Source organism: Chroicocephalus ridibundus, chromosome 20, assembly GCF_963924245.1.
Source record: "Chroicocephalus ridibundus chromosome 20, bChrRid1.1, whole genome shotgun sequence".
Classification (NCBI taxonomy): domain Eukaryota; kingdom Metazoa; phylum Chordata; class Aves; order Charadriiformes; family Laridae; genus Chroicocephalus; species Chroicocephalus ridibundus.
The window spans coordinates 4,199,017-4,215,408 of record NC_086303.1 but is presented as its reverse complement, the minus strand read 5'-3'; the positions used below and the strand labels follow the sequence as shown (position 1 = coordinate 4,215,408).

Genomic DNA, 16,392 nt, shown 5'->3' with positions numbered 1-16,392 from the left:
CGGTCTGCACCACATCAGTTCTGGTCAAAGATGGCCAAGCTCACTTTGCTTACCGGTAAGTCCTGCTTCAAAACTTAGTTCTCTACCTTTATGACAAGTATTTGGGGCTCTTTCACTGTTATACAGTAGATTTTTGGGGATTAAAAATGCAGCACGCTCTCTACTGTCAAAGGAAAATAGATAGCTGTTCCTTTTGGGATGATTATACGTTGCACTACTTTTGGAGTTGATTCTTTTTCTTTGGATATGCAAATTCCTGATTGAATTGCTTTATGAAATTGAAAAATTATCTTGGGCCAAGAGAATGACACGCTGAGGAAGAAAACGGGTCATTCTGATGGAAAGGCTATTACTCTCTCCATAGCAGAGTATATTCCAAAAGGCTTCTGTTCTTTCAGCCTGCATGGAGCTCACTCATTGCCTCACCCTGGCTGAAAGTAGCAGCAGAACGTTGAGCCGTTACGACCATGAGCTCCACTGTGTTTCCCCCTTCACTCAGAATGAATTGTGACCTGGGAGACAGCCTATGCTGAGTTCAGACAGATGCTCAGGAAGAGGCGCACAAATAGGCCCATTGATAGAAGCAATTGTATTGTCGGTATTACAGGATACATACCTGAGAGTTTCTGCTAGTTCAGGCATTTTCTCAGTTCTAAGACTAATCCCATGCTTTTTTCTTTCAAGGTCTGGTCCTCCTGCTGAACGCCCAAATAGGTATGTGCTTTCTGCCCTACACAACTCTACCAAATCCTTCTCAGTTATGGCCCCTGCAGACAACTACAACAGATTTCCTAGCTCATTCTTGTACGAGCCATGGGCGAGGAAGGAGAGACAGGCAGGCACACAGCGACGGTGTCTCTGAAGACAAAAGCGTGACGAGGCATGGCACGCTCAACATAAAGTGCAAATATCTTGCCCTCTTTCACGCAAACTTCCTCTTAGAGGCCCCTTCCTGCACAGCCTGAATGAAGCATAAGTTCAGCCACTAGCTCGGTCTTTGCAGAATCTTTCAAAGGCAGGTCAAACAGGCAGCACAGCAAACATGCAAAGAGCCTTCCACCTTTCAGGCACCTCACCAGAGATCCCTTCTGCCTCTGTTCTTCCTTATGTGGCAGCAAAGGAGAAAGATTCCCTTTGGGGAAGAGACCCAGCACTGAGAACCACCCTGATTCAAGAGTTTAAGGGTGCGGGAGGCTCCTAGACCCACTCATCTACTGAAACAAAGGAGGAAGGAAAGAGATCCAATACGATCCTAGGAGAGACAGAGGGACAGCCAACCCTACTTCACTTTCTCTGAACTCCTTAGCCTGCAGGGAAACACTGCCCGATGGTTGCTGAGCAGATCTGGTTAGGATACTCTGCCTCAAGTTACTAACATCTCTTCAATGCAGTCCAAACGTACCCCACGTCCTCTGTTTCTCTGCAGGCACTGCCTATGTGCTGTCATGTTACTTCACCAACTGGGCCCAGTACAGGCCCGGCCTGGGAAAATTCATGCCCGACAACATCGACCCGTGCCTGTGCGACCATCTGATCTACGCCTTTGCTGGGATGAACAACAATGAGATCACCACTTACGAATGGAACGACGAGACCCTTTACAAATCCTTCAATGGCTTGAAGAACCAGTACGTACCGAGAGCAAAGGGCTTCACTGGTTCTCCCTCTCAGGTCCTGCCAGCAGCTGTTCTCTGCTCAGTGGCAGCACCACCCACGGTTGAGGGATGCCGAGGAGAAGGGGCAGAGACTGACGGCGATGGCAGGGCAGGGCAGGCTGCCAGCACCCATCCTTTGAGGATGGTGACAGTGACTCAGTGCCCTGTGGACTTGGTCTTCGGATTTCACATACAGACATCACAAGCTTGCACCAGACACTTTCAAGAAACACAAGAGCCCTGTGCTTTTTGTTGCTCTGTTGTGAAACTGGTATGACTAGACCATTCCTTGTAGTGAAATATGTTCCTGTCCCTCCCTTTGCAGGAATGGAAAACTCAAGACCCTCCTGGCAATTGGAGGATGGAATTTCGGGACAGCCAAGTAAGTTGAAACCATCTCCTTCCCATCACGGAACACTGGAAAGGGAGGGAGGGGCTCGAAGAGGCACCAGCCAAACCTCAACTCACTCCTGCTCTGCTTCCATAGGTTCTCCACAATGGTTTCTACACCTCAGAACCGCCAGACCTTCATCAAGTCCGTCATCAAATTCCTGCGCCAGTATCAATTTGATGGGCTGGACCTTGACTGGGAATACCCTGGGTCCAGGGGCAGCCCACCTCAGGACAAGACTCTCTTTACCGTCCTCGTTAAGGTAGGTTCAAACAAAAGCGTTTGGTCAAGCCCTCTGCTCTGCACAGCTCTGGCCAGAGCCCTGGGCGGATGCCAAGCCTCAGGCCAGAGAGTCCACGGTGAGACCTGTTTCTTGGCATCCCTCAGGAAATGGTGGCAGCCTTTGAGCAGGAAGCCAAACAGGTCAACAAGCCCCGTCTCATGGTCACCGCTGCTGTTGCTGGAGGTCTTTCCACCATTCAGGCTGGCTACGAGATTCCTGAGCTTGGAAAGTGAGTAGCAAACCCCCAGGTATCATTTCCGTGAGTTAAGAGGTCTTCCTTCAAGCGGTGAAGGGAAACTCTGACGCTGTCTGACAGAAACCAACCTCACTGCAGGTGGGGTCCCTGCTCTTTTGTGTAAGGCAAGAACGCTATGAGAGTGGTGCTGGTTTGGTGGGAAAGGGGACACCTCAGTCAGGGAAGTGGAGCAACAGGCTGGCTCCAGCCACTCGGTGCCATCGGGGAACATCTCTCAGTTCCCAGAATACCAGCGCAATTCCCGCTCTGCCTTGACCTCTGCCTCCCTCCACCGGAGGAGAGAATTGGCTCCAGCACTTCCAAGGCCAGCTCAAGCAAGGTCTTGAAGAACCCAGATTTTCAGAAAGTGGGGACATGGCCAGGGATGCGGTGGGGTAATCGGCCAGCACTACAGGAACAATCGGGTCTGGGTGATTGACCAGGCCAGGAGACAGACGCAAGGAATGTTCTCCACAGGTACTTGGACTACATCCATGTGATGACTTATGACTTCCACGGCTCCTGGGATGGATTCACTGGGGAGAACAGTCCTCTGTACAAAGGCCCGGCTGACACTGGGGATCTCGTCTACTTCAATGTTGTATGTATATTTTCCAAGATGGTGTCACAGATGATTATCATGACACCAGTGATCAGCAGTTTTAGGAGGCATCCTCCCGCCTTCAGATCCTGGTACTGACTTTACCCGTGGTGGTTCTTTTGTAGGATTATGCTATGAACTATTGGAAGAACAATGGTGCTCCAGCGGAGAAGCTCCTTGTTGGATTCCCAACCTATGGACATAACTACATCCTCCAGAACCCATCTAACACTGCTGTTGGGGCACCAGCTTCAGGACCAGGGCCAGCTGGACCTTACACAAGACAGTCTGGATTCCTGGCTTACTACGAGGTATGTGTGCTCCTACACACCTAGGCTGCCAAGAACACAAACACCCTTCAAAGTACCCAGCAAGGAATATTTAACCCAGGCAGCCATGGAACATGCCAACTGCCTTTTCTGTAGGACCCTTGCTAACTTCTCCCTCTCTCCCCTTTTTCCTAGATCTGCACATTCCTGGACTCTGGAGCCACCCAGGCTTGGGATGCCCCCCAGGACGTGCCCTATGCTTACAAAGGCAGCGAATGGGTTGGCTATGACAACATCAAGAGCTTCAACATCAAGGTATGGTGGGATGTGTGGCCGCGCTAATAATAAGGCAGGAGGCCTTCTGCAGTAGCAGGTCCCCTGACTAATTGGGATCTCTCCCCTGGCACTGAACAGGTTGACTGGCTGAAGAAGAACAATTTTGGAGGTGCTATGGTGTGGGCCCTTGATATGGATGACTTCACTGGCACTTTCTGCAAGGAAGGCAAATATCCCCTGATCACCACCCTGAAGAACGGTCTTGGTCTGCAAAACAGCGGTGAGTAGCATGTGCTTCTCCAAGGGGACTCCCTACTTCGCTGCTCATGCAGGGCTCCAGAGACCCATGAACCTTCATCTCTGGAGCCTTGGCAGACAAAGAATTTCTGTGGAAGGCACATCTAGAGCTTGCCCTGGAAAGATCCCTTTCCCCTACATCCCGTCCCCCAGGATAAAAGAGGGAGATTGTAACTTGGACCTGGGTCCAGGCAGTGCAAAGGCCTGGTTCAACCTAGGCCAGACTTTGGGGGAGCACGCTTTAATAGCTGACCCCACCACTAAAGGGCCTAGAGAGGAAGGGGAGGGCTGAGAGACTGTCAACACAAAAATAAGCCCTTTCCTGCTTTTATTTCAGACTGTGTGCCTCCAGCTCAGCCCAATCCTCCAGTCACTGAAGCTCCTAACCAAGGAGGTGGAAGTGGGAGCGGGGGCTCAGGTGGTGGCTCTGGTGGCAGCGGTTTCTGTGCTGGCAAGGCCAACGGCATCTACGCAGATCCAACCAACAAGAGCAACTTCTACAACTGCATTAATGGTGAAACTTTCATGCAGAGCTGCCAGAATGGTCTCGTCTTTGATACCAGCTGCTCCTGCTGCAACTGGCCATGAAGATGCCAATCCTGTTACTGCAGACAGACCCCTCTGATCCAATTGCACAAACTAAGAAAGATTAAATAAAGCATTCTGCAAAAGCAACAATCCTCACTGTTTCAACTCATCTTGCTCTTAATATCTTGATGTTCTCTGATTTTCTCATGATCCTCACACTTGTGGTCAGGGAAGGGCCTGATTGCACAAGCTGGACTTAATCCAGTATGGCATTTTCCAGGGATTTCTGGCTGCCCTACCTTGACTGCCAGGCACAGGGAAAAAGACAGAGAGCAGACAATGGGCAGATTGGGCTGTGTCACAAGAGAGATCACAGAGAAGGGTCCTGACAGCCCAGCCTGTAGACTGCTTCCCCAAAGACCTGTCCCCTACCGACTTACAGTGTCAAAACAGCAGCTCCTGGGAGTGGGAGCCCGCACAGCACAATCCACAGGGATTTTATTATCCTCCTCTTTCCCCTGCACCCTTCAGGAGCTGCCATCACCAGCATTCCCTCCCGCACCCCCTGCTCCGTGTCTATAGCAACTGGAGTACACACACATCCTGAAGTCTTGCAGGGCAGCATGGCAGCGGTGTGGGAGCCAAGAGGTGAGCCCTGCGATTTGCGTGCACCCAGGGGGGGTCTGTGGGCACCAGGGTTTTCCTTGCCCCCGGGGAGCTGCGTAACATCAGGCTTCCCCAGCAGCCTTCCCCACAACCAGGCTGTTATGCTACTCTGTGCTCAGGCTGGGGAAAAAGAAGCCTTTGAGGCAGGAGGGAACGGGCATCCAAAGGGGAGAACCCTCACAAATATCAAGGTCAGGGGAAATTCCCATCTGCGAGATAAGGGGGTGGTTGGCCTCAGGCAGAGAGCAGCAGACACTTACAAAGGTAAAAAAGGAGGAAGTGGTGATAAACTCCTCGTGGTTTTATCATACTGGTGGCATCTCCCTCTCCTGGTCTCACAGATGTGCAGAAGCGGATCTCATTTGGGTCATGTCAAGAGCGGAAAATGTTTCCTCTCCACCATGCCCAAGACAGGCTGGGAGTCCAGCTGGTATCCATCAGGGGAGACCCTTCCCTTGGGCCAGGCTGTTACCTGAGTCAAGAGGTAAGTTGCTCAGTTTTCATGCTCAGAGTTTTCCTTCGCAGAAGACACACACTACAGGAATAATAGGACCATGACCAGCCGGACACAGAGCCCCCACACGTGCCCTGCAAACCAGTTGTACAAGGTCTCCACATACACCTAGAAAAAGAAATTCCCCCTCCCCTTCCAAACATACCAGTCCTCAAAGCTCCAGCTGCCCTAGTGCTCTACATCATTAGTTAAGAATAAGAGGAATTCATGGAAATAACATCTGCTGCTCATGTATTTCTGCCCTTCCCCTGATGCAAACCCTGCCTTAAAAATGTCAGTAAAACACTTCTGCTTTTGAATCACAGAGAAGCAGCTTCAGATACTCTTTGGAAAACAAACCACTGAGCAAGAAAGGCTATGTGATAGGAGCAAGAACAGCCCAGCGTTTCATACCAGACCCACAGGTAAGAAAAGCACACTTCAAAGCAACAGAGCTGCAGCTTTGCAAGAATTTGTAGGCTGTTCCCAACATAGTGTTCAATCAACACAACAACGTGTTTCGATCACATTTGCTGGGGCTGCCTACAACTCACACATAGTCTAGTGATCTCCTTACAGATAGTCTAGTGGGCGGTGTTGAGCCTAGAGACCAATGACTGATCACATGAGCTCTGGCAACATTGACACGTGCATTTTTGTATATACACATTCCTTCGTATCACATACACACGCATGTAAATGTACATATTGAGGCAAAATCAGGGAGGGAGCTCAGCTATACTACCTGATAAAACACTCTATGTTTTCTGGGCCAACTCCTCTAGAATAACAACACATTAGGAGAGACCTCACAGGACACACTGGGTAAGGAGTAGGGAGTGCATAATTGACTTGTTCTGATTTTTTTTATACTATCAGAATAGCCAAAGCATGCATTGAACAGCAGATCTGTAATGCCCAGCTGGCTGATGACCAGAGCATGTGGGGATGGTTTGCAGAACAAAATCTTCCATATAGAAATTTTATCTCAATGTATGTGATAAATCTAGATGATAAATCTCTATCTCTATCAGGCTGTGACTCCTGGCCCAGCAACGTACCAGTCATTCTGGAAGAAAGAAAGAAAATGCCAGCCTGCCTATGCTCCATTTTCCATGAAGACACCACGATTTCCAGATAAGCCTTCAGATAAAGAATTTTTCCCTGGGTAATGTAACTCATTTTCTTACAGTTTTAATAATAAGCAAAAGTACTAGCAGAGAGAAATACTAAGACACAAATGGGAGATAGGTAACTGAGTTCCCAGTAATGCTTTTTTATCTTCAAAAAGCTCCCCTGCTTTAGTCTTTAACTTAGCATGATCACTAGAATACCACAACATGCATTTCTCCCATGGATCGAGGAAGGGCTGGTAAATTCTGGTATTACAAACATCATACACCAGCTCCAGAAATGAGATATTTTGTGCCTGCTTTCTTTAGACCAGGAACTTATGAAGCGGACAAACGATTACACAAAAAAATCACTTGGCCGATGAAGTTTGGGTCTCCAGACTGGTCTTTAGTGCCAATGCCAGCAAAGAGGATGCTAAATATGGAGGTACAGAAGGTAAGGACATGGATAAGGGGATGTTATTCCCGGCTCAATGCTTCTGACAAATGAAATTGTATGATTACTTCAACGCATTTGCACCATGTTTTGTCAACCTTTCCTCACTGGCCTGCTGCGTACCTGACTACTAGCCTGGGACACAAGATACAAAGTAATTTCCTCTCACAAAATGCTGGTTTGCACAAACAGGTACAGTCCTTGAAAAAAACCCTCCTATTAAGAAAGGTTTTGCTCTGGAAGTTTCCATCCACAAAGTGAGAGAACCAGAGCACAGACTTCCCCGTGTAGCTCTGCTGAAAAGAAAGCCTTTCTCATTTAAGACATAGGTTAAGGTTCTTGACACCATCACATATCTTCCTGCACTTTTCTGAAGCAATTGTCATTGCTAATGTCTAACAGATAGCGGTTGTCTTTTAGCTGACCATAGACAGAGAATTCAGGAAACACCGGGACCGAGTGGCCTACCTGAGTTTGTACTACAGCTGAGGAGCCCGAGCTGCCGCCATGTCCTCCCCTTCCAGTGGGTCAGCTCAGGCCTCGCCTCCGCCTCCCACCCACTTATGGAGACATTCATCTGTACCACCCAGCCTCTCCAAATAAAAACATTTTTAAAAAAGAGATTTCTTGCCACTAGTTGTGCTTACTGGGTATCATGCCAGGTGTCAGCTGCCTCTGTGGGTCCCTGGGTGCCGCCAGGGCCCATAGCCCAGGTGAGGCTGGCGGCCATTTTCTCTGTGTCGCCTCACCTCACTGCCCTCCCCAACATGGCTTCCCTCACCACAGGGGGCTTTTCCCCCCAGAATCCAGTCCTCCTTGGCACCAGAGAGGAGCCAAATTAACGCAGCTAGAGGGTGGCTCGGCTGCTGTCCTGTCTCCTCGACACTGAGAGTGAACGCCACCGTCTTCTTCTCAGCCGCCACCTGCCTTCCCTGGCCTCCTCAGCACCATCTCCTCAGACGCTGGGCACAAGGGTTCATCCACAGCTTGAGGAGAGCTGAAAAACACGGAGGTGTTATGGGGCATAGCCACCGGTCCTGCGCTGCCCTCAGGTATGTTCAGAGAGAATATAATGGCTCTGTGCACAGCCAGCAACTATATTAAAAATAGCACACAGCAAACATCCTAGGGAAAAAGGCTGTGCTGGGACAGGTTAGAGCAGACGGCCTGCAAGATGTACAGTTGCATTACTAGCTTTTTCCCTACTGACATAAGAAATGTATTTTCAAGTAAGGAGCAAACAGCATGCTGCTAATTAAGAATCTGGCCATGAAAATAAATTTAGCCTGAAACAGAAAGGTACTGGTATTCACCATCAGTTGTTTCTGTAATGTACAGTTTAGACCCTAGGGACGTCTATAAATGTTTACAAACCTTCACCCACAGACTTAATCTCTCAGATCACAAGCTTGAGTCAGTCTCGGGGGGAAACTAAGAGCAGGCAGCATTCATTCTCAGTATAACTACCGGTCACAATGCAGGCTTTCAAATTTTCTGGGTCTGTTTAGCTGTTTCTGTCAGCAAATTTCACCTGTTGCCCGATTTCAGCTATAAAACCAAAACGCGTTCTTCCAATTTCCCACTTTCGGTCTTCGAGTGCTCTCACGTACCCACGACAGCAGCTGCTTACGAGCTGTCTTTTCTAGGCACGTTGGCTCCTTCCCTCCCAACCACAAGAGGCTGCTTTGTAGTTGCAGCTGTCAAAAAGGGATGTACTTGGTGATTCGCAGTTGCCCCTTTTGGTGCAATCTTCTGAAGGAGAGAAATTATACTGTCCTAAGACCTGGGGTTTATGGCTTTTTAAGGCTTCACCTCTGTATTCATGGCCGATACGGTGTACTTCACCTCCATCTGTCTTGGTTTTCTAATCAGTAGAAAAACACGTGTGTAAGAGAAGATGTAAAAGAAAGTAAGCAGTACCTATGATTCTGCAGTCCTCAACCACATGTTCCACCCGTGACTGGAGAAACCTTTTACTAAAGCTTTTGCAAAACTGATGGTATTTCAAAAGGCACTTTGTCCTCACTGAACATATTTCTAATGAACCACAGTTTTTGTTGGAAAATTCTCAACCTTCTTAGCTATCAGGTGGATACAGGAAGAAATGCAGAGGGAAGGACAAGACTTCCTACTGCTTGTAGACCGCACTGAAAACACACTCAGGCTTTATTTAGGTGCTTTCCCACTCCTGAAACTTCTAAGGACTCAGCCAGTTTTGCTTGTAGAAGATACAATTTCTTTTATTATGAACATAAAAATTACTACTTTCATTCTACATTCTTCCCCTACCCAGCGAGGGATTTTCTCATGAAAAATGCTTAATCCAAGTAAAAAAAGATATAAATTTTTAATATATACATACATACATGATGTCTCTGTACATTTGTTATTCTGTACAACCAAGTCACCAGCAGAAGTGACAATGGCACATGCAGAACATTTTTGCTAGAGATCTAATTTCAGATTGTTTGGCAGGGACACCTCCATTCTCACTGAAACAATGACTCCTTTTTATCTTCCTCCTCCCTGGGTGGCAGGGGAAGAGAGAGGCCTGGGAGGATGCCTTAACTGAACAGAGGTGAACACGTACACACATAATTCAGATCTGCCTGGTGACTGCAACAGACTTCTTGCATTCAGCCACTACTCTAGGAAACCACGAGCTGCCCAGCAGTCTGTAGCAGGCAAGTCTTTGCTGCCTCTCTCAGCACCACATTTTCATCCAAAAGAGATGCTTGGGAGACCAGACCAAACTACAGGAGTCTTTTGTCAAAGAAATTTAACTCATATTTTGCCTAAGGAAATGACAATTAAAGCAAAACCCTCCAGAACCAGCTAACAATTACAATACGCCCACCACCAGTCATTTTCACTGCTGAAATAAAGTCTTCTGCTCTGGGGAAATAAAGGTGGAAAACAGAGCAACTTCTGTCAATAAAAGCCCATATTTGAGAATGGACAAAATAAAAAAGTGGGATCAATAGCATGGCCTTACAGACTGCAATCAATACAGCTTTATTCCATATTCCAAGTTTTTCAGCACAGCATCTTTCAAAACAGCTGGTGAAGGCGTGAACTCTCAAAGGAGTTGCGCTGTGTTGAAACTAACAATAGAACTGAAAAATAGCCTGAAGCAGCTGTTAAATCTTGCCATTCATACTGCTACAAAATAATCTCAAAGCAGAACAGGGTAAACACCACACTTAGCGCTTTTAAGTTAGAAGTGCATCTGCAGTCAGAAAAGTGAGAATAAAATGCCATCTTAGCTCTGTATTTACACTTCACTCTCTTAGCGACACATCAGATGCCTTGAGTTTATAAAACAAGAGTCTGTTTGCTTTCACCTGCCAAGAATCCAAACAAAGAAACCTCTCTGGTATTTTTCTGTCTCTGTTAATACATGCTCCTTAGATTATAAGGCCAGGCAGGGTTGATTGCAGAAGTTTCTTTTCTAGCCTGCCAGACAGCCACAAACGAATTATGCCTTTGTATTCTGCAGAGCCTGCTGGGAAGCACTGAGCAGCAAGAACCTTTGTGTCCCCCGTCTCTTCAGAGAGTAAATCCTGCCGACACCGAGAACAAACTAAAGTAAACGAGACAATTCCCATCTGTAACCCAGTGGCCTTCAAGGCTTTTAAGGCAATTGACCATTGACCTTTCCAAGTCAGCAGGAGAGAAGAGGGGAAAGAGGGAGCATTGCAAACCAGGGTGAGAGTGTAGTTCACTATGCAGAGAGAGATAATTTTTCTGCTTCTGCCGCTCAGCCGGAGTGCCTCTCCTGTCTTGCTCCATGCCTCTCATCCACAGCAGCGGAGGTGAACCCTCGGGTTTCTCTTCCTCTGAGCAGCCAGCTGGCTACACCTCACTTCTTTCTGCGGATCTTGGGCTTCTTCACTGGCCGGAGGTAGGGATTGTCTATCACATTTTCCTCCCCGTTCCGACTGCCTGACAGGGAGGTGTTCTGCTGTAACACTGAAGCATTCTCCTTTTCAGGTCCTGAATCATCCTGCCACGTTAAAAAAAAACCAAAACCATAACATTAAAAAACCCCATAAGCATAAACAGAGTTTATATTAGGCTAAACAAGGCTTAGAAGTTCAAACCACATAACCTATGGGCAAGACAGACAATCAACAGCCAAGATAAACAGCAACACACAAGGAGCTGCATTAAAGGTGAGGACTCCTGATTTCTAACGCAAGAATATCCCCTTTGGGAACAGTGGGATTCTAGGACAATCCTCTCTCACCTAACACTGAAATGAAGGTTGTACTGAAAGCTCATGATCCAACCTCATTTTGCATTGCACCCTGCAGAAAGTTAAAGAACCATGACAATGTTTGGTCATTTACACCTGGTAAAATGCAACCCACTGCCATTTCCCACCCACTCTGCCCAGCTGCAAGGAAGACAGGCAAAGAACCAAGTTTCATACGTTTGAGAAAGTCGGGCCCAAGAGACCTCGATCTCTCAGGCTGGGCGTACCGTGCTCATGTGCAGGGGGAGATTCTCAGTGTCTGTCTGGTCGTCTTGCTCAGATGAATCCGTTTCTTCCATTTGCTGCATTTCCAGCTCAGAGGGGAGAAGAGCTGTCAGGTAGGGTACAGTGAAAGGCCTGGCAGCAATCACTAGGGTTAAGGAAAAGGACAGAGTCAGCAAGCTGGGAGAAGACTCCTCGAGTCAGAGATTATGAAGCACAAAGCCAACCTGTTACTTAGAGACCAAATACTTTCACTGGTTCTGGTTTTAAACACACACACTCTTTTCCTGCTTCTCCCAGGGATCAGGAATGAAATATGCTGTCCCTCAAAGATGTCAGTCTCTAATTTCCTATTTTCTGAGGCCCCTTTATGTTTCCAGCCAAGGACACAACATTATACTGACACAAAAAGTCCCTCCTGACCTCCATAAAAGGTCAATTATCTCACAGGCTGAAGCATCACTTAGTCCCCCTTAAGATAACACTGACATCCGTGCTGTCAGTGAGCCTTGGGAAGATGGGAATTCTCATCACTGCTTTGCAGACAGAAACAGGAAAACCTCCACTGCCTACCAGAAAAACGTAAGGGAGAAGTTACTTGTCTAAAAGTTACAGAGAGTCAGAGACAGGATTGGGTTGAGCTTTGAATTTAGCACCCGTCAGCTAAGGCCTTCTTCCTCAGCAGAAGAAAGCGAACTTTTGCTGAGGGTGTACCATTTGGCTTTAGTTCTGTTTTTCATCCCCATTTTAAATCAAAAATTCCTCATTTCCCAGCCTTCCAGTGCCTCAGAAGAGCAAACACAATGTGACCATTCAGTGCTCACCTCCTGCAGTAGCAAGAATTCTAACGGAGTGTATACTCAGCTGCCATTTACAGCACAAAGCATCCTAGATTACTCACATGGGAACGTGCTAACATCATCTTTGAAGAGACTCTGTGTTTCTCCCGTCTTAGCCATGAAACGTGTGAGAGCTCTTTCTACATCGCGCCGTTGAGATGCTGCCTTTTCCCGAAGGACTTGATAATCAGATACTGGCTCCCGGTATGTCTGTGGAGCAGGGAGGGAAAAAAGCCCACCACCATTAGTGGATGCAATGCAGACAGCTGAAGTTCAAAACACTACTAGGATGCAGACGCTACAGGCAAGCATTGACCTTCAACATGCACAGATTTTCAGAGAGCTACATATGCCAATCAGTCAAAAATCTACAGCAAGGGCAACTCGCAAACGACAAGCAATATATTAAGCCAGGAGAAGCAATGTTTTGGATAAACAGTACCAGCACTGCAGTAAAAATACATCGCTCCTAGTGTCATTGACTTCAGACAGACCCCAAATGGCATAGAAGGCTTTTTTCACTCACTGGTGTCTTGATGTAAGTGTGAGGATCTGGAAACTCAGGGAAATGGCCAGGAATGTGGGATGGATGTGGCTTGTTCTGGCCAGCTGTCAGGGCTTTGGGAGTCACGGGCTGGTTTGTCACAGGAGCTACAGTTAAAAAACATGCACACACACAAATCAGCCAGCTTCATTCTGCCAAGAGTTAGGCATAAGGTGCTAGCTTTTACTGAGCTGTGACCCATGTCTCCAGGTGCTATAAAAGGGACAGGACACATCACGCGAGCAATAGTTTCAGGGTGCGTTTAGCATCCCGAAAGGGGACTGCTTGACCCCTCTCTCCTACACACGAAGACCAAAACCGTCTTGAGGATTCTCATGTGCAGTGAGGATGCTGAAGCAAAGGCAACTGAGCCAGCAGGGGGTACCTTCCTTCAGCTATTACACAGTCATTACAGGAGTGCTTAACACAAACTGCACGTCCAGGAGCACTGGACTGCATCATCCATCAGAAAAGCAGGAGCTCTGTATGCCAGCAGAGAGGAATGTCAAATTATTTCCAATTCCCTGCATAAAAAGAGAAAGGGTTTCCTACATACGGGCAGTGATGACCATCCTCTGGGAGCGCTTGGCATATGCAGGAAGCGTTTCAACATTGAACCCTGAAATAAAAAAGAGGAAACAGAACTCATACAAGGAGTTTATCCTGTTCAAAATCCCTTCTTTTGGGCTTCTCCAGAATTTTTCCAAGGGCTTCAAGTTACATGAAAAAGAAAATCACGCATTCTGTATATATTCATACTGCATCCGCAGCAGTGAGATTTGAGCGCCTGCATGAAGCCCAGAAGAGTGGGCATCACACAAACACCAGAAACACAGGGACAGATTTTCCTACCAACACAGCACACCCAAACCTTCTGCAACGCAGGAGGCTGGGATTGGTGGGACCAGTCAACTACTCACCCATTTCCACAAGAGTAACCACGATATCAGAGAGCGTAGGCTGCGTTCTCGCTGTATGTTCACAGTAGGACTTTGCACTCCTTCCAATCTCAGAAATATCTGGCGGAAAAAAAATAAAACACCACCACATATTTGATTCAGACAGTAACCACAGACTTCTATCAGCCCAGCCCTAGATTCAGAGACATGACTTTTTAGCAAATTTGGCAAGGAATGAAAAATAGATCCCAGAATCCAGCAACTTACAGCCTGCCTATTAAAAATTAAAGCATGTGGAGACACTAAAGATCAGTTGTTTTTCAAAAATGCAAAATGCAAATCAGCATCACAAGCACAGAAAAATACAAAACTTCATCATCTCTTGATTTCAGAAAAATAACCTGAGATCCTAGGCAAATCACCCAGAAGAGCAGGAGCAGAGCTGCCAAGCACAGGAACTTCTGCAACCTTAACTAACAAACCAGGGAAGGGATGCCATCCAGAGGGACCTGAGCAGGCTCAGAGGTGGCCCCCTGCAAAGCTCATGAAGTTCAACAAGGCCAAGAGCAAGGTCCTGCACGTGGGTCGGGGCAATCCCAAGCACAAATCCAGGCTGGGCGGAGAATGGCTGGAGAGCAGCCCTCAGGAGAAGGATTTGGGGGTGCTGGTGGATGAGAAGCTCAACACGACCCAGCAATGTGCGCTGGCAGCCCACAAAGCCCCCCGCACCTTGGGCTGCATCCCCAGCAGTGTGGCCAGCAGGGCGAGTGAGGGGATTCTGCCCCTCTGCTCCACTCTGGGGAGACCCCCCTGCAGTGCTGCCTCCAGCGCTGGGGCACCAACAGCAGAAGGACACGGAGCTGTTGGAGCGGGGCCAGAGGAGGCCCCGGAGATGCTGGGAGGGCTGGAGCCCCTCTGCTGTGGGGACAGGCTGAGAGAGCTGGGGGGGTTCAGCCTGGAGAAGAGAAGGCTCCGGGGAGACCTTCCAGCCCCTGCCAGTCCCTAAAGGGGCTGCAGGAAAGCTGGGGAGGGACTCGGGATCAGGGAGGGGAGCCGTGGGACGAGGGGGAACGGGTTTACATTGAAAGAGGGGAGATTTAGATGAGATCTGGGGAAGAAATTCTTGGCTGTGAGGGCGGTGAGCCCCTGGCCCAGGTTGCCCAGAGAAGCTGTGGCTGCCCCATCCCTGGAGGGGTTCAAGGCCAGGTTGGACGGGGCTTGGAGCAACCTGGGCTGGTGGGAGGTGTCCCTGCCCAGGGCAGGGGGTGGCACGGGGTGGGCTTTAAGGTCCCTTCCAACCCAAACCGTTCTGTGATTCTGTGAACTTCAGGGGACCAGTGTAACTTTGCTGGACACTCACAGCTCTGTAACATCTCCGTCAGCGTCTCCACCGCCGCCTTCTCTGCGCTCTCGAAGCCGGCCTCGGTGAGCAGGGAGCTGACTACTACCTGCAGAGTCCTCCTCCGAGCCAGGTAGTAGTTATCCGCAGGCGTGCTCGCATGTTTGCTGCCCGACCTCTGCGGACACAGACCCCCAAGACCAGAGCTCAGGGAACCGAAGCTACCCCCGGACCCCGAGGGAACCACCAGGCCTGGAGTCGGCACCCTCCACCCTTTGGGGCGCGGCCCCTTTAAAAAAGCCGCCCCGCCCCCTTCTCTGGCCAATCCGAGCGGAAGAAGATGCGCCAATCAAACCCCGCTGCCGAGCCCCGCCTGCCTCCGGCCACTCAGCCAATCAGCGCCTCCCTCCCTTCAGCCTGCGCCTCGAAGCCCCGCAGGCAGGCCGCAGCCGCTTCAGTGCCATGGGAGGCACAGACCGCTGCCGTTCCGCCCGGTTCCCCCACCACCACCGCGGGAGACGCCCTCCGCCACAGCCCCGCCGCCGCGGTGAGGAGCCGCCGTTACCGTGCCGGAGCTACCGGACGCTGTGTCGGCCATCTTGGAGCCATATAGAGCTGTGCGCATGCGCCAGGTACGGCGGGTGGGAGGTGTACGTTGAGGCGCGGGGCATTGTGGGATTTGTAGTGTGGGATTGAGGAATGGAGGGAGGGGGCTCGCACCGCTGCCCCGCACCGCCCGGTCCCGGTGCGCCCACCGCAAGGTGAGGGTCCCCTGGGCGCTCCCCCGCACACCTGCGTTCCCGCAGCGCCCGCGGGAGGCGGGTGATGAGCGCCGTCTGCAGCCCGGGAGGTGGCGGGAGGCGGCGGGGCAAGGGTCTAGAGTTCAGCCCGCCTTGTTCCGAGCGCCTCGTTCATCGCCTGCGTTGAAGTTTGTGGTTTTCCACTTCTTGGCGGGGCACCCTGCGGGGAGAGCCCGCACCCTGCCTCTACAAAAGCAAAACCTTGCGTAGTGGCATTGCACTTGCCTT

At 49.4% G+C, this 16,392-nt stretch overlaps 4 protein-coding genes across 4 annotated transcripts in view; 3 read left to right on the top strand and 1 right to left on the bottom strand.

Moving 5' to 3' along the window:
* LOC134525582 (acidic mammalian chitinase-like) lies at nt 1-4,661 on the top strand. Its single transcript, XM_063356565.1, has 11 exons — nt 1-55; nt 685-714; nt 1,427-1,628; nt 1,981-2,037; nt 2,143-2,308; nt 2,434-2,558; nt 3,042-3,165; nt 3,291-3,476; nt 3,630-3,749; nt 3,849-3,990; nt 4,345-4,661. The coding sequence occupies exons 1-11, from the start codon at nt 31-33 to the stop codon at nt 4,593-4,595; spliced, it is 1,428 nt and encodes a 475-aa protein (XP_063212635.1). The 5' UTR covers nt 1-30; the 3' UTR covers nt 4,596-4,661.
* A 494-nt stretch (nt 4,662-5,155) lies between these two features.
* Nucleotides 5,156-7,797, top strand: CIMAP3 (ciliary microtubule associated protein 3). Its single transcript, XM_063356774.1, has 6 exons — nt 5,156-5,183; nt 5,543-5,685; nt 6,021-6,119; nt 6,729-6,862; nt 7,137-7,263; nt 7,684-7,797. The coding sequence occupies exons 1-6, from the start codon at nt 5,159-5,161 to the stop codon at nt 7,750-7,752; spliced, it is 597 nt and encodes a 198-aa protein (XP_063212844.1). The 5' UTR covers nt 5,156-5,158; the 3' UTR covers nt 7,753-7,797.
* A 1,751-nt stretch (nt 7,798-9,548) lies between these two features.
* On the bottom strand, nt 9,549-15,989 carry TAF8 (TATA-box binding protein associated factor 8). The gene is made up of 8 exons (XM_063356491.1): nt 15,930-15,989; nt 15,386-15,542; nt 14,047-14,145; nt 13,683-13,745; nt 13,109-13,233; nt 12,645-12,792; nt 11,749-11,891; nt 9,549-11,269 (listed from the first exon to the last, which is right to left on the bottom strand). The coding sequence occupies exons 1-8, from the start codon at nt 15,987-15,989 to the stop codon at nt 11,126-11,128; spliced, it is 939 nt and encodes a 312-aa protein (XP_063212561.1). The 3' UTR covers nt 9,549-11,125.
* The window catches only part of CCND3 (cyclin D3), a 47,717-nt gene continuing 47,297 nt past the window's right edge, over nt 15,973-16,392 (top strand). Inside the window, exon 1 of the mRNA XM_063356488.1 lies at nt 15,973-15,996. Within this exon, the coding sequence (XP_063212558.1) occupies nt 15,988-15,996 (9 nt within the window). The 5' untranslated portion in view covers nt 15,973-15,987. The remainder of the gene's footprint in view (nt 15,997-16,392) is intronic.

Coding starts and splice junctions, on each gene's coding strand:
- LOC134525582 (XM_063356565.1), top strand. CDS start 31: ATGGCCAAGCTCACTTTGCTTACCG. Junction 2,038..2,142: donor TGGAATTTCGGGACAGCCAA/GTAAGTTGAAAC, acceptor CTGCTTCCATAG/GTTCTCCACAATGGTTTCTA. Junction 3,477..3,629: donor GATTCCTGGCTTACTACGAG/GTATGTGTGCTC, acceptor CCTTTTTCCTAG/ATCTGCACATTCCTGGACTC.
- TAF8 (XM_063356491.1), bottom strand. CDS start 15,989: ATGCGCACAGCTCTATATGGCTCCAAGATGGCCGACACAGCGTCCGGT. Junction 12,793..13,108: donor ACACTTACATCAAGACACCA/GTGAGTGAAAAA, acceptor CCTGCTCCACAG/ACATACCGGGAGCCAGTATC. Junction 11,892..12,644: donor TGATGTTAGCACGTTCCCAT/GTGAGTAATCTA, acceptor CCTTAACCCTAG/TGATTGCTGCCAGGCCTTTC.
- CIMAP3 (XM_063356774.1), top strand. CDS start 5,159: ATGGCAGCGGTGTGGGAGCCAAGAG. Junction 5,686..6,020: donor GCTGTTACCTGAGTCAAGAG/GTAAGTTGCTCA, acceptor TTTGAATCACAG/AGAAGCAGCTTCAGATACTC. Junction 7,264..7,683: donor TAAATATGGAGGTACAGAAG/GTAAGGACATGG, acceptor GTTGTCTTTTAG/CTGACCATAGACAGAGAATT.